This window comes from Heliangelus exortis, chromosome 10, assembly GCF_036169615.1.
Source record: "Heliangelus exortis chromosome 10, bHelExo1.hap1, whole genome shotgun sequence".
Taxonomy (NCBI): domain Eukaryota; kingdom Metazoa; phylum Chordata; class Aves; order Apodiformes; family Trochilidae; genus Heliangelus; species Heliangelus exortis.
Genome location: NC_092431.1, coordinates 7,164,734 through 7,180,917, shown reverse-complemented (window position 1 = coordinate 7,180,917; position 16,184 = coordinate 7,164,734). Strand labels below are relative to the sequence as shown.

At 36.8% G+C, this 16,184-nt stretch overlaps 1 protein-coding gene across 3 annotated transcripts in view; it reads right to left on the bottom strand.

Annotated features, from left to right (window-relative positions):
• NSD2 (nuclear receptor binding SET domain protein 2) overlaps positions 1 to 16,184 on the bottom strand; it is a 71,146-nt gene that overhangs the window by 39,748 nt on the left and 15,214 nt on the right. For all 3 annotated transcript variants that reach the window (XM_071753303.1, XM_071753301.1, XM_071753302.1), the window contains exons 3-4: positions 4,184 to 4,349; positions 8 to 174 (exon numbers count right to left, since the gene is read on the bottom strand). In XM_071753303.1, the coding sequence (XP_071609404.1) occupies positions 8 to 174; positions 4,184 to 4,349 (333 nt within the window). The remainder of the gene's footprint in view (positions 1 to 7; positions 175 to 4,183; positions 4,350 to 16,184) is intronic.

The following is a 16,184-nucleotide window of genomic DNA, read 5'->3' as shown; positions in this document are numbered from 1 at the left end:
TTCTTACCTTTATTTTCTCTGCTTTAGTGAGGGCTTGTTTAGCACTGTCCTGGCATAACTGTTCAAATTGGTCTTTTTCTTTGAAGGGCACAAGGCTTTTCTCAAATATCCAAGCTCTCTCTGGGGCGTCTCCAAAAAACTGAACATGATATTGACGAAAACTCTTTTTCTGTCCTGAAAATTAAAACCAAAGGTATTTAAGATACAGGTTATATCTGTAGGCTGTTCTCTGCATTTTCAGACTTCAGGTCTTTTTAAAGCTGTTACAGTTACCATGACAAAAGCCCAGTACAACTGGTTAACCTTTTGAAAACCCACTTAATTGGCTTGAAAGTCTCTGAGCTATAATCAATGAAGTTTGACACAAAAGCCCAATAGTTTAACTTCAAACAAGAATATGCTTTGCTAAATTAACTTAAGGTTACAATCATCTGTCAGTTCTTTCCATATATATTAACTTAAATGTAGACCTGGCTGTTTCTGCAAATGCAATATTTGAAAAAGTTTCCAAAGCTTGGATACTCTGTGCACTCAGCCTCATCCCTGATTTGCTTAAACTTTATCTTTCAATGTTCCTGAACAGATACAGGTGTACAACCTTCCCCTTCTACAGATCTTTGCTATTCTACAGTGAAAGGGAAGACTACACCTTCAAAATTCACCAAAGAGTTCACACTTAACCATAAACTTCTAAAGGTTCAGAGGTAATAGAAAGAGACTTTTAAAAGATCTCTTGCACCTCCTGCATTAAAATTTGCAGATTAGAGTCTAATTTAAAAATAGAAAATGTTTTAACTGATGCCTTGGGAGTTCCAAGCTGACACAGACACTATTCTACCTAAAGTATAATGCTGGAGAGCTGCAACTGTCTGACTATGGAGTCTAAATAACAGTGCCTACCACTAGAATCATGGAGCCTATTTGTGAATCTTGAGATAACGTGTGGAATAAATTCCCATCAATGCTGCTGGATAAAGTAATGGAATTAAGGGCTTTTTATTTACAAAGGCATAATTTGCTCTCAGAATTAAGGAACCACTAGTTATTGAAGGTTTGGGAGCGTGTTCTGGAGAAGCACTGCTATTACTTGTCTTCCTCTGTATCCTGGCATCTGTGGTTGACCACAGTCAGGGGCAGGGTATTGAAGGAGAGGAAATTTCAGTCTGAGTCAGTACAGGTCTCCTTACATTAAATAATACATCCCACAAGCTGAAAGTTACAAACTTTTCTCCAGTCTAACAAGATGGAATGATGAAATCATGTATTAGCAGCAGAAATAAACACTGTAGATCCTAATCAACATAATATATCATTAATAATAGTTTTTGCTTGATCTATTTCTATATTTTCTTATAAAAAGCTACCCCAGAGATTCTTGATAATGAAGTATAAAACTTGCTTCTCTCAAGGAGCAGAGTAATTAAGTTAGGAACAAATCAACAACCTTATTTCTCTGAAAATCCACCTCTGCCTCACAATAGACCCAATAATCCAAAAACTAAAATCACAGGGAGTGTTTGATTAAAACTCTGAGACTGCTACAAGAAAAATTAGCCTGAGGAGTCAATAATAACAATTGTATGACTGCTTGAAAGGGCTCTCAAGAAGACATTTAGCTTACTAACAACACTGAGTCTAGCTACAGCTCTAAGGATCCTCATTCAATTTGTTCTTAAAAACTTCCTATGAATGAGATAACACAATTTCTCCAGGCAACCCATACCAATGTTTCACTATCTTTATCCCTTCCAAGTTCCTCTTAATACGTAGTCTAAATATTCATTACTATTAAGCTCTTTTCTTTGCAGAATAAGAAGAGCCTTTTCTTCTTTGCATGTAAGAAGTTATCTACGGTGAGTTACTGGGTTCTCCTTTAGCTCCTCCTTGTCAGAATTATCAGTCCCAGTTCCTTCAGTCTGCCTGTGCAATCAGATTCCCAGATTTCTGCTCATGGTGTCCTCAGAACCTTCTGTGTTTGGTCCATGTTTCATGAAATGAGATGGCCCAAACAGGATGCAGTGAACAAAGTAATCCTGCAGAGGCCATGGCACCACTGGAAAAGCAAAGGCTTTACTTCATGCTTTCTATAAGCAGCACTATTAACTTGTGTCAGTGACATTCTGGTCTTTCTACAGAGAAAATGACAGATTAATTTATTCCAAATGCAGCCTTCCACTCATTTCCCAGCTTGATAACATAACACTATTAAAAACCTGAATACTGAACTGCACTTTTTTCAGACCACACTGCCAAAGTGTGGAGATTATTCTCATTTCCAGTCCCACATGTTTACAGTCCCTCCACAATGGGAATCTGTAATTTCAATACAAAGTTGAGATGGATATTCTAGTCCATTTTACAAGCTCCCAGTGCAACCCTGAATACCACCACAAAAACACTTTCCCCAAACTTGGAAATACATAGTTCAAGGTTACTGAGACCTCTAGCAACATGTAAATGGTCTCTATACTCTATTCACAATATCAAATGCAATACATGATCTAATGAAATACATGAAAGTATTCAGATGCATAAACATCAAAATGAAGTTATGTGCTCCGACTTTGGTTTGCTATACCTGTTAACTTCTTGATTTTCTCCTTAATCTGCAGGTTTCCTGGATTCCATTTTCAGGTTTTCTAAACTTCAGTATAGTTTGGCATAAGCATAGTAAAGAACAGCTTACAGTGCTCAGCTGGCACTAAAACTAGCGAGGCATGCAACATGCAACAAGATTTTCTGTAAATACAAGAGTAGCAAAAGGAAGGCTAAGGAATGCTCACTGGGGAAGGTGACTGAGTGACAAAAGGACACAGAAAAGGATGAGGTACTCAGTGTCTTCTCTGCCCCAAGGTTTTGCTTGTTTGCTAAAATCTAACATCTGTTTTCAGGTCCCTTATTGTAGTGATAAAGGCTGCAAGTCTGAGGCACTACCCACATCATACTAACAAAAAATCAGAGAGCACTAAATAATAATAGACTTCTTATGAGATTATGGGACCACATGGGAGCCTCAGAAGGAGCTGAAGGTGTTGGCCAATGTGATTGTAAGGGTGATCTCTCTAATTTTTGAAAGGTCACAAGCATCAGGGGAGATACCCCAAGCACTGTAAACATTGCACCTATCATCCAAGAACCACAAGAAAAATCTGGTAAGCTAAAAGCAAGGCCAATTAGTTCACTCTCAGTGACAATAAGATTATGGGGCAAATTCTCCTAGAAGGCACGTTCAAGCACATGAAGGACAAGAAGGCACCTGGGAATAGCCCACACAGATTCACCAAGGGCAAATTGTGCCTAACCTAATTCACATACTGCTAATATAAAAGGCAATGGACACAAGTTAAAACAAAGGGACTTAAAAGCCGAGAAAGGAAAAAATCTTCTTGCCATAATGGCTGCCATGCACTGTAACAATTTGTACAGAAAGGCTATCAAGCCTCCATCCTTGAACACATTAAATATTTGACTGGACAAGGCCCTGAGCAACGTGCTCTAATTTGGAGACAGTATAAGATGTAGAGGTCCTTTCCAACCTATAGTATTTTATCATTCTACAAACAGCACAGATAAGCCTCAGAAGGTTCAGGTATCAGAACAGAGAATAAAGCTGCAATGAGATTAAAAAAAAAAACAACTAAAAAACCCCAACAGATTCCTACTTAAAATTTCATTAACACTCTGCATTCCCTGCATTTAGAATCAGCCACTGTTGTCTGCATTTCACAGTATCGCTCATATGAATCACTAAAAAAAATTTATCTGTCTGAATTACAAACTGCTTTTAATAAAGCATAATCAGCAGGAATATCTAATTCCCATTAGTCTTCAATAAAATTTTTAGCCCATATCACTTCTCCAAGCTTCTCCATAAAAACAATGGAAATTACTATCAGATAATTTTTTAATAAGACTTCATATAACTTCATAAATCACATTTTTTATATCTTTCAGAGAATGTTTAAAGTTAAAAAAACACAGTGGAAAAAAAGCTCCATCTGCTGCATATGCTTGAGGATAGTGATACATGATTTCAACATTCCTCTTGACAAGAAGGAGCCCATTTGGTTACTCATACAGCTGAATAGGTAAAGTGAAGAACAAAACGAAGAACAGAACTTTTCCAAAATAATGGTTATGTATACCTGAAGAAATCTGGTAGGTTGTAGCACCACTGACATACCTTTTAATTTAGTGTATGAATGAAGAACAGGATCAGCAGAAACCATACATGGCCACCATGGAAAACCAGACACTTTTGACCATACTAGATCTCCTATATTATACTTCAACAGATGGACTTTGTCTTCTTTGATGGTACTTTGTGTTGGATCTCTCTTAGGAGGAACCTTAAAAGACAAAAAAAAAAGAAAAAAGACAAAACAACCCATCACCATATTTCTTCAGATATGCACTAGTGTTACTATACAGTACACAAAAATAAAAAACGAATTACAGTTCATATTCTGTTTAAACGTTCTTATTATTATTTGTAAAAAAAACCCCAGAATGGTAATGGAAGGAGGGAAAAAACCTTTATGTTAAAATTTTTGTTCTCACAGCAAAAAAATTCCAAGTTCCATTTACATTTTTTGTTTTAGTTAGAAATATTGGTAAATAAGCTATCATTTGCCTTCATCTTTTCTAATAACTGCTGAGAGACCATCAAGAAAGCTTACTTTAATTTCAAACACATTAATGAAGCACTGGAGGTAGATATAGACGAGCCAGCCTCCTGTATTGAGCATTATCAATCAAGTTAAGCACTATGCACAACTCCAACAGCCAAAACAGATCAGGTTACTTTGAACATGTTTTTATCCAGAGAATAAAACCATAACTGATTAATTGCACATTACTTTCCAAACACAAACAACAAAAGCCTGATGTGCTGCAACAGCATAGAGATTATTTTTTTGCAACTCAAACACAGACGTAACATCTAAACAAAAAAACCTAATGTACTCAGAAACTCATCAAAACACACAGGATGCTATGTCTGTGACATCTGACTGTTAGGGACCATTACTCAGTCAGTGATTCAGCTTTTCTGATTAATTCAGGCTTGGTTCTCGAGCCTCCAGATAGAGCCATGTTCCCAAGTCTCCAAGTTTTTGGCTCTCTAAGGATTCTGTAACTGTCAGAAAACCCCTCCCACTGAGCTTTCCCCCAATCCACCACACTCAATAGACCTTAAAGCTTTCAAGCAGATGTGAAAAGTCAAATGCTCCTTCAAGCAGTTAAACATGACATAAAAAGTTAGGCTTGAAAGCCAAAAATTAAGAACTACATATGCCAAGAACTGATCCAGAAAGACACTAATCCTAACACACACAAACCAACTTCAACATTTAAAATAAATAGGTGGGATGAAAATATTTTTCACTGAGTTAACTTCTCAGAAATGTAAAACTTACTCAGGATTCTGAATCTCATTTCTAATTTATGAGTCCGTGTATTTTTCAAAAAGTGCTACTAAGCTGCTAAGATTTTCAGCTACAGCCTGAGAGGGAGCTGGCTCTAGCAGTGCTTCTGCTGCAGCACTATCTAAAAGGGGTGGAAATACACGTGTGAGTAGCACTTCACAAATGTGAAGCACTTCACAAATTTTAAAAGCACCCAGAATTCTTTTACTACACTGGATCATGATAAAAAACTTGAAAATGACAGGCTGTGATAAAACCTGACAGGTTTACCTCCACAACACAAACTGTATTCATGTTTTCCTTTAATGGTAAAATGTGCATACTTCAAATGAATGGCAAAAATACAGGACAGTATTCTATATATATATATAATTTTTTTAACAGCTCTCATGCAAAGGTATTTAAAAACCTATGGAAAACATCACCATGAATGCATTCACTTCCATCTTACTTTCCTACATCCATCTGGCTTAGTTTGATTTTCTCATTCTGGGGGTTACTCTGATTTATGTGATAGGTATCTGAACAGTAAACAGTGAGGTGAAATTTCTGGCATGTACTTCTGAAACAAGCAGCCACAGGACATCAACTGTCTCTTAAATACTTCCGCTCAAAAACATTTTTGCAAACCCTCATCATAGCATTAGATGTTATGTTTAAAAATATAAGAAAATGCCAGATATGGGAAGGCAGTCATAGGCATAATTTTACTTCAGTATCCAGGTTGTGATTTTTAATTATTAGATGGATGGGGTGGCAGTCCCCTGATGGCATCTACATTCCCATAAGGGATAAGACAAAGAATAATGTTGAGAATTGTTGAAGAACAAAAAAACAGATTAAAACAAGAGTAAATTCTCTCCTTTGTGTACCATAGTGGGGAAGCACATATTGAGAAACTTGCAGATATCTGGTATCTCCCATTCTGTTTTCAATTTCAATTCAGTTCCATCCCATATCAAAGAACTGCCACTGTACTATAATAGAAGGCCATGCTGCAAACAGACTGCTTGCACTCCAGAATAATAAAAAAATTAACCTACTACCACAACAAAGACACTAAAACAAAATAACCAAGGTCCCTAAATGGAATATATTCAATTAAAATGAACTTTGAAGCAAAGTTAGAACATAAAACAGTCAAACGTGTTTCTTTGCTATGGAAGAGATAACACTGCTTGCTGACCAAGACCACATATTTCTCTGGTGTTGCTATCTTATTTCTGTTGTGTTTCATTCACTAATACTATTCTCTATCACAGACGATGTAGCAAAAATAAAGTAAAAATGTTTTGTCTTCTCTTCCCACTGTCAGGAAAGATAAGGAACTAAAGAAGTGGTTACAGAACAAACTTCATTCCTTTCAGACATTCAGGAGAATTGGTAGGTTTGTCTGGAGAAAATGGGAACAAGAGAACAGAAAAGATTATTTTTTAAAAGCTGTTCTGTCACTTGAATTCACCAATGATTTAGGACACAACAAACTCTGTATTAGGACAATGCTTCCAAACATTCCTTCCTTGCAAAACCACAATCACAGTTATGTTCTTAGGAAAGCTCTTGCTTCCTAAAAAACTGCATTTTTTTATTTGACAGAAGACAAACCACCATTCAGTCTTCAGGCAAAGGCATGGAGGAATGCAGCTACTCTACCAGTAAGTGATGTCTGGTCAACCAGGAGAGAGCAACAGCTTCTTTTCACTCTGTGATTGAAGAAGTCTCAAATCACTTCAAAGCCAAAAATTACAACTACACTTGATTAAGTACTCAAACCCCTCAATATACACTGTTGTTCCAAATGAAAACTGCAGCAACTTAACAGTTAAGACACAGCCAACACCCATTCTAAATTACTCTGTCTATAAAAACACTGTATCTCGCAAACACAATTGCTGTAGTGGTTTTTTTTGCCCTAAGATTACAATTCACACATTATAACAAATCTCTAATTATATCTGTATAGTAAGAATAAAATTAAGCTTTTCTAATTTTGTATTGTTATATTCTGTTTATTATCCAATGGAAGAATGCTATGTAATTAGATGTTCAGCAAACCACTGGCTACAGAGAGAATGTTTCAGGCAGAAGACTAAGAGTGAAAAACAGATCCTCACAAGAAGGTCAAGAGAAAATGCTGAATTATTATTACAAAATGGAGAAGGATGAGGAAACATGAGGAAAGCAGCAATGAGCTGGCAAGTTGTGTATTCCATCTTCAGTAAAATAGAAAGGGACATATCAGCAGAGCACCCAAATACTGCAGCCCTCAAAAGGTCATTGCACCAACTTCTGCACAATTTAATCTGCAACCCCTCATAAAACATGCATTATATTCTGCAGAGAGGTAAAGACTGAGGGGGAAGAGGTCATGAAAAGTCCAGATCAAGTACTGGGGTTGGTTTGTTAGTTTTTCAGATTTATAATTGCTTTCTACCAAGCCAGAGATTTAACTAAAACCTTTCAAATTTCATTTCAAAAGCAATTACATTAAATATATCTCCTCAAGTTATCTTTTCTTCTATTACTAACCACTTACTTCTTTTCTTCAGTTACTAAAAGGGGGTCAAACCTGGCAGTGTGAAGAATTACGTTTGCAGAAGACATTACATTTGAATCTTCTCACCACAACTAGGATTTATTTATTTTTCTTCCATGTGCTTAGATGGTAAAGCTACAAAACAAAGAGGACAAAAAAGGCTGGAAAAAAAAAAAAATCAAAAAAAAATCACTGCTTTATATGCAGATCTCCTCAAGACGTTCCTTTGCTTCCTAAGGCTCTTTGAAACCAAAGTAGGTCTTGTGACATTAGATTTGTTTCCTCCATTTTTTTCCACATACTCATATATATATATATATATATATATATATATATATATATATATATACTCAGTTTGTGGACAGCATGTTAAGTATCACCATGCAGGACCTTCCCCTCCAAGAGGGAAAGCAAGCAGAAGGAAACAAAAATCCATTTGACAGGGATCCATAATGTATTGATGGACTTTAAAGCAAGATAAAAGCTTGAATTTGTATTTCAAATCAACCACTAAACTCCTGGTTACATTTCAATTTTTTTTTCTGGCTTTGGTTCCCTCATTAGCAAGTCTCCAGCAGATGAGAATTTTAAGATGCTTCTACATTTAAAACCATATCTATTTATCCATATCAGCAACCTTCCTTTACACTAACACTATATGAGCAAGTATTTTAGAAATAAACTTAGCACAGTATTTTAGTAACCAGGATACTACCCTTTTTTCAGAGTAAAAAGTTGAAGAGAAACAGATTCAATCATTCACAGATAGATCCAGTGAGATACAAGTTCTGGAACATTTCCCAACCCTCTATCTTTCTTAAAAATGAGGAGAGCAGTTTCTTTCAACCACTTTACTGAATTTCTGCATTTACATTTAGATGACCTCTTAAATTTTAAGTTACTGTCCTATTATTGAATGGTTCCATGTTTCAGAAATAGGTATTTAAATCAGATAAAGCTTCATCAGAATCAATGAAACGTCCTTTTATACTATTAGAAAAAAAAATCTGCCTAGATCAAACTTGTCTAACCTTCACCCACCCTTAAACTTTTGATGCAGTATCTGGGTATATAAGACAGTGTGGATATGAGATGCTACAGAAGTCTGGAGAAGCATGACTGTAGAGCCATAAGGAAGTCTGGAACTGAAAAGTTACTTCTGAATAATTTCCATATGGATCTCACATAGGATAACGGAATGAAAGCTAAACCATCTCAGTGTTATCTACAGATTTTCAGGATGCCACATCCATATGTATTTTGTTATCTGCATGTACAGTGGTTTCACATACTTTCCAGATCCAAATCTGTGTCATGACTTTACCCTTAGTGCTCTCCTACACCCTTACAGATCCCCTGTTTGGTAGCTCACAAATATCCCAGCAGTTCTAATACTTTTGGTAGAAACAGAGAATCCCAAGCCCAGACCACAGTGCCAACAGGCAACCAGACTTGAGAGCACTGTTGTGGTGAAGGCAGATACATCTCTCTATGCTTTTTTGCAATAAGAACACTTCTGAAAGAAGCAGTCTGCAACAGAACAAATACTAACTTGGCATACAGGGGTTTTGTTAATTAACTAATAACTTGACAGGGTCCAAGTACTAATTTGCCTTTGAGATTAGACCTTTAAAATGAATCCCCAAACGCTTGCCTTCTTCATGGAAGTGCAGCAGGGCTTGTTTAACCACTGCCTGTTCAAGACCCAGTTTTTCTTTTTGCATTGGCCTTCCAAAGTGAAACATTTTTATAAAGTCTCTTTGTAGGAAGGGAATTTTTGTTGACAATTTACAGTTTTAGACACTGCTTATTTTATGATGCCCAAGAGAACAACTCCTCTAGGTACTTCAATTATTAAAAAAAAAAAAAAAAAAAAAAAAAAAAAAAAAAAAAGGCTGAAATATAAATGTGTGACCCTAATTGGCTCTATTTACTTGTAATAGGAGGATAAAGAAACATGGTAATAAACAATCACAAAAATAGTGTCTGTGAACAAAGCCCTCTTTTGGAGGTCAAGTTCATGTGCCCTACATAAAAACCCCTCCAGAACAAGGAAACTTGTGAAGAAGGGCTCCTATCACTGTTCCAAGACAGACCACAATATTTTGCCTTCACTACTTTGCCTAAGGGTTTCTACAAAGCATCTTTCTTTCTTGACAAAAAGGAGCTTTAAGGGCCAGAAATGACATCTGGTACAGATCATTAAAGTTTACCAAAAATTTGCCTGTAAAACCATCCAAGTAACATAACCCTGAACTGTAGATCTAACTCTCAGCTAAATACAGAAGTCAGACATTCATTATTTTGGTCAAACTGACCACTGTGCAGGGCAAAAGAAAGGCTTCACCATGTCTTGGGCAGAAAAGTAGTGAAAAGAAGCAAATTCTTTGCCACACCAACCAGTAATGGTCAATTCAGTGTAAGGAGGAGATGCTGAGATGATACTACTCATTCAAATCACAACACTATCAGTGCAACTGGTGAATATAAAAAAAATTAAAGCAGAAAAGGTCATTAACCTATTGTGTTATGGCACACCATCTGCTGTTGAGATGTCAAAAGAAGTTCTTCAGAAGATCTCCTGCTCACCACTTTATTTATCTGTCATTTCCATCATAGTGCTCAGAAGACCAAAATGGGATAGAAAAAGTCCAGAAATTATTATGAATGAATACTCAAAGATTAATATGAACCTATGCAACAGCTGCTGACAGTCTTTGAATTTGAGATGGAGTCAGCTTTTTCCACAGAATATTGGCTTAGCAGTCAGAAGCAGTAAAGAATTAATCAAATGCTGTTATTTATTATTGAGAACAATACAGAAAATCATTAACATGCCACTGTATGCATCCACAAGACATCTGCATCATGAATGTCCTCTACTGTTGTCATCCCTCATTCTCAAAAAAAGAGACAGCAGAACCCAAAGAGCAACACAGTTCAAAAAAAGGATGATAACAAGAAGAAACCTTCTGGAATGGCTCCTGTATGTGGAAAAATGCACCAGGACTCTTCCATCTGAAATTAATAACTGAGCAGGTTAGTGAGAAATCTATAAAACTAGCAGTAGCAGAGAATTTTGTCCATGCTCTCCATTTCTAGTTTTATGAGAGAATCAAATGAAACAACTAAGTGGCAAATTGAAAATTAAAGTGCTGCTCTATTACTTAATGTCATGGGTGTAAAATTCACACTGGCTCAAAAAGAAACTGAGGTCATCTTCCATGAATTTATTGATCTACACCTATTAAACACAAAGTCACCAGCTCTGCAAACCTCTGAGTCACAAACTGCTGGAGGCTGAATGGATTCAAAGAGTGCATCACTCCATGGCTTGCCAGGTCTACGCTCTCCATTATGAATCCTCCACTGAACCTCACTCCCGAGCTGAAGTCTGAATAAATGGCTCCCTGAACCAACTTGGTAGAGCTATTTTTAGCTAGCATTTTTGTCACCATTTCAAGACATTATTTCATATTTGATTTTGATTCTTCCACCAATGTCTTTATAAAGAAAGAAAGAAAAAATATATTTACATATTACAAATTGAGACTTAAGCAGAAAGTGCACTTAATTCAGCCACTTTTAAATACAAGAACAGGAAGTCTGGTACAGAGAGCCTTGAACAAATAGTTAAGCTTTCTGTAATTAATTTTGAAGCCACTCTGAGAATACTTGTAACTTCTTAACTCCCCCCTCCCCCCCCTAACAGTATATTCTTCGGGTTTTATGCTTTTTGGTGCTTCTTAACCTACAAGTAGTTCTTTAAGATACTTTTCTTATGAGGCATTAAGCACAAACAATTTAAAGTTCCAAAGTAACAGTTGCTGCTTCACATTGTGTAGTTCTTAGCATACACAAGTTTTCAAGGCATAGCTAAACATCATCTCTTACTAACTCTAATGCTCAGGAAACCTTCCAAAAAGGATAAGAAGTTACTTCTCATTCCTGAAAGGATCACCCAGAAGAAATTTTTAGGGTTATTCCTACTCCTTTGGGATTCTGATGACATTGACCAGACAGCCTGTGTTATCCATGCCTAAAGACAGGCTCTGATACCTCAAGAACAGTCTATTAAAAAAGAAAAAGTAATTTGAGTTCATTTTACCCTACAGCTACACATCCTGACTCCCATGGTAGTTTAGCTGCACATTTTATGAAAAGTTCAGTAATTGCATCTGATCAAGAATTCCTAATAACTGATTATGAAAAAGGAAGCCCTTCTTCTGAAAAAGACACATTTATTTGACTTTATTTTTTCTTTTAGCTTTTTTTTTTTTTTAATTAAAACAAGTCTCCCCAGGATCTGGCTGCAAGAGCAGTAACAGGCTAATCAAACAACTGATGAGCACAGCTCCCCAGTCAAGAGAGAACTTGCTGGTTTCTGCTCATTTCTATTGATGAAAGCATCAGAGCAATATCACCACCTTCAATGGTCCCCATCTTTCCATATTTAGTTAGCACAAAAGCATAAAAAGCAGAAGATAATCCTCAAACTGCTTCTGCTCCACCCTTACTGGGTTTCTAAACCTTCACCATTCACTGGGAAAAGCACTGTAACAATATGTAGGTATTGGATATAATGGAGTTGGCCAGAACATGATTTCTCTGTGAAGATTAAATGGCAACATAAACACACAACAGGGACTACAAGAATTTTTTTCATTAACTTGCAGTTGTTCCCCATGTAGCTGCAGCAATGTCATTATAGACTGTACCAGGGAGAGAAAAATAACATTTCCTCTGTTATTGGTATAATAGTTTCTGGTATAATGCTAAAAGAGGACTACAAGAGAACTGGATAGGAAGCTATGTGGAAGGTAGAGCTTTATGATCATGTACATCTTACACTGCTGGAATTCCTTAGCTAGGAAGTACAGTGGTGTGTGAACTTCAGGTTTGTTCTGGACACAGTGCTGCTGCTTTTCTGAGCTACCGCACCCATGCAACCAAATCATGCAAGGAAGCCAAGCCAAAAGGGTTATCTGCCACCTGTAGGCCCAACCTGCTTATGCAGAACAAGCTGAAATGCCCCATTATCAGGGCTGAGCTTTTGTTAGGTTAGGGAGCTCAGACTTACTTTGGGACCATGAACATGAGAGAGCTGCAGACACAGACACACTTTCCTCTACAGAAACTCTGGCTTGCTCTAAGAGTCAGACTTGGGTTACTTTATATGAGTATAGGAAGTAAATCTCTACCATTCTCCAAACAGAAGGATTGTTTCCCTTGTAACAAAGGCAGGCAGTATGAAAAATCTAGGAAAATCCTCAGCCCTACCTGGTAGTGTGCAGCAACTGACAAAAACTATGACTCAAAAAGCAGCCACCAGTGCAGATGCTGCCATGCTCACAAGCAGCACTATCAAGCAGGTAAGTGTCAGAATCCAGGGGTTTGGCATGGATGCAGACACTTAATATGTGACACCCACCACCAGTAACAGAGAACATTTGGTGGTGGTGTCAGCCCCCTGCCAGTGTAGTGCCTTGGCATTATCAGAAGAGGCCTCATCAGGTGGAGGGAAGAAGGATGAAAGGCAAGAGGGGAGGGAAGCAGGAGTCACAGCTTGTCCCACTTCCTTTCCTTTACCCTGGGAAAGTAAAAGCAGTACAGCTGCTTATTGGAGTCCTGGAAAAAGCACAGCTCACTTGGAGCTGGGCAGATCATGTTTATTCCCAATTGAAAATTGACTTGCAGGTAAAGTTTTAAACAGCTTTCCTTTATGTTAACAAAAAAAAAAAAAATGACCATACAAGAAGAAAACCCAACAAGAGAGCACTGGAACATTTGTTAAATGATATGCCCCTCACCTCAGCAAGATAGTAATCTGCTATATCCATCAGACAGAGATATAATTACCTTACACAAAAGGCAGTATTTGAACCATGGCAATTTTTGCTAAATCAAAAGAGTAAGAGCTTGGACAACAAGAAAATGAGAAAAAGCAGACCAGAAAGAAAACCAGACAAACAGGTTCTACATTAACTTGTAACCTACAATAAGCAGACATTTAAGTGCAAAATTAATCAGCTTTCACTTGGACTTTGCTGCCACAACCAGCTACATAGAACCAGAGTACCATGCATTAACATTAAGCCTTTGGATGTTGGCAATAAAGTAACAGCTAGAGCAGGGGTCTGAAAACAAAGGACACTGACAATAAGATATCAGTTATTATGATCATGGAGAGCACATGCATATCACTGGTTTCCATGTGGACAAATGTTTTGAAAAATCTTCTTCAGCATGTTCCCAAGTGTTATGTTTTTCTTTTATTTTAAAACACAGTTTTTTTCCACAGTAGCAAATCCTTCCTGTGAAAGAAAAGCCCTAGACTTGTTACAATCAAGGAGTTACAATCATCATAAAATTTTCTGACCTTCAAATGCTTTTACTTTTGCCCTTTGTGCTCTACAGTGCACCATGCAAGAATACAAAAGAAAAAAAGAAAAAAACCAAACCAAACAAAACAAAAAACCAACCAACCAACCAAAAAAACCCAACAAGAACAAAAAAACAAAAAAACCCCAGAACTATTACACTCTGTTTCAAGTGCTCTCAAAAGTATAGGGTTATAATACTGCAAAGTTTGATATCAAGTGGTTGTCCTGATTTGGCAGCTTACTGGCTCTGGCACAGGAGCAAATAACCCCATCACTCCCCAACCATCAAATCTCTATCACACTGGCAGACAGCACTGAGGTGTTTTTTCCCTGACCATTTCTGGCCAAAGACAACTCAGAGAAGCCAGACCAATCTTTATTTTAATCTTAAATGAACCTTAATCAACAACCAATGTGAAAGGCCTCAGAGTAAACTGTGTAGATGGGCATATTTAATATCACCTCCTCTTTCTTAACAACAAAAAAACCCACACACAAATATGCTGGACTTGTTGATGCTAATAAATACACCACTGTTTAGACCAATATATCCCAACAAAGAGCAGGACAAAGAATTAATCCAATTATTGACTGCTCCCATACTTTTAAAATTTCGAGTAGTGATTCTGAAAAGTCTGGAAAAAAATCAGTGTTACAAGATTCTCCTTAACAAAACTTAAAAAAACTGACTCTAATAAAATTCCTGAAAACATCAGTGTGACCTTTTTGACAAATAATATACTCAAATCATAAATAAATGACAAATATTTCTGACACTTAGAAGAATGTTTACTCAGTTCTGTAGAACTCATTTGTTAAGTAGTTTTAAGGAAAATAAGGGCAAGTAAAACCAGCAATATAACAGCTATGTCTATGTCAGTTCTTTGCAAGTCACCTTGGGAGAGAGTAAGAATCAAAGTATAACAAGTAAGCCTGCAGGTGAAGAAAACTACAACACACAGTTCATGTTTTAGATGTGTAAAAACATGATCTGTTCACTAGTCAAAGCATTCATTAATATTTACCGTTTTATACAACACTATTTTGAATTACTCATTGAGAAACCTAATAGACACAGAAGTATCCTCACAATGTAGTTTTCTTCCTCCAAGATAAAATGACTACAAACCACAATCATTTAAATGGAGTCTAGCAACAAAAAATAAAAACAAAAGGAAAAAGGATCCCAGCAGCATTCTTAATTACAACTTGGCAAAGCAAATTAAAAAAAAAAAAAAGAAATTTCCATTTCTGCCCATGTTCAGAAGAAGCAATAAACAGATGAAGCTGACCAGAAAGCTTAATGACATTTAATACAAGTATCTAGACTTTTTCAATAAATGCAATTATTTCAATAAATACAAAAGAGCAAAATGAGCTCTTTTCAGATGACAAATAAGGCTAGGGACTATATTCCAGCTGCCAAAATCTGAAGGTCAAGAGTCTAGCTTAGCAGCCAACAGAGAGCTGAGTACATTTATTTTTTTTTTAATTCCAAAGCAGTAATACAGAAATAGGGTTGCTTTTTTCTGAATCATCTGGTTATTAGGAAGCCAGAATACCTCATGCTCCAACAGTTAAAGACCATCTCTAAATTTAGAGGCCTCTCTAAGCTACCTTACCCAAGTTAACATCCTGGCTAGGTCTCAGCTACCTATCTGGATGAAGCTTCTGTTTCATACTTACCCATATTACACCATGCTCTGGAGACAAATTATTTTACTTGTATAGAAATAGAATTTATGGGGTACTCCTCCTCCTGACAAGAAACACAGACCAGAACTAGAGTTTATCTACCCCTTGGTGGGACAAAGTATCATAGAAAGTGACCTGTTTGTG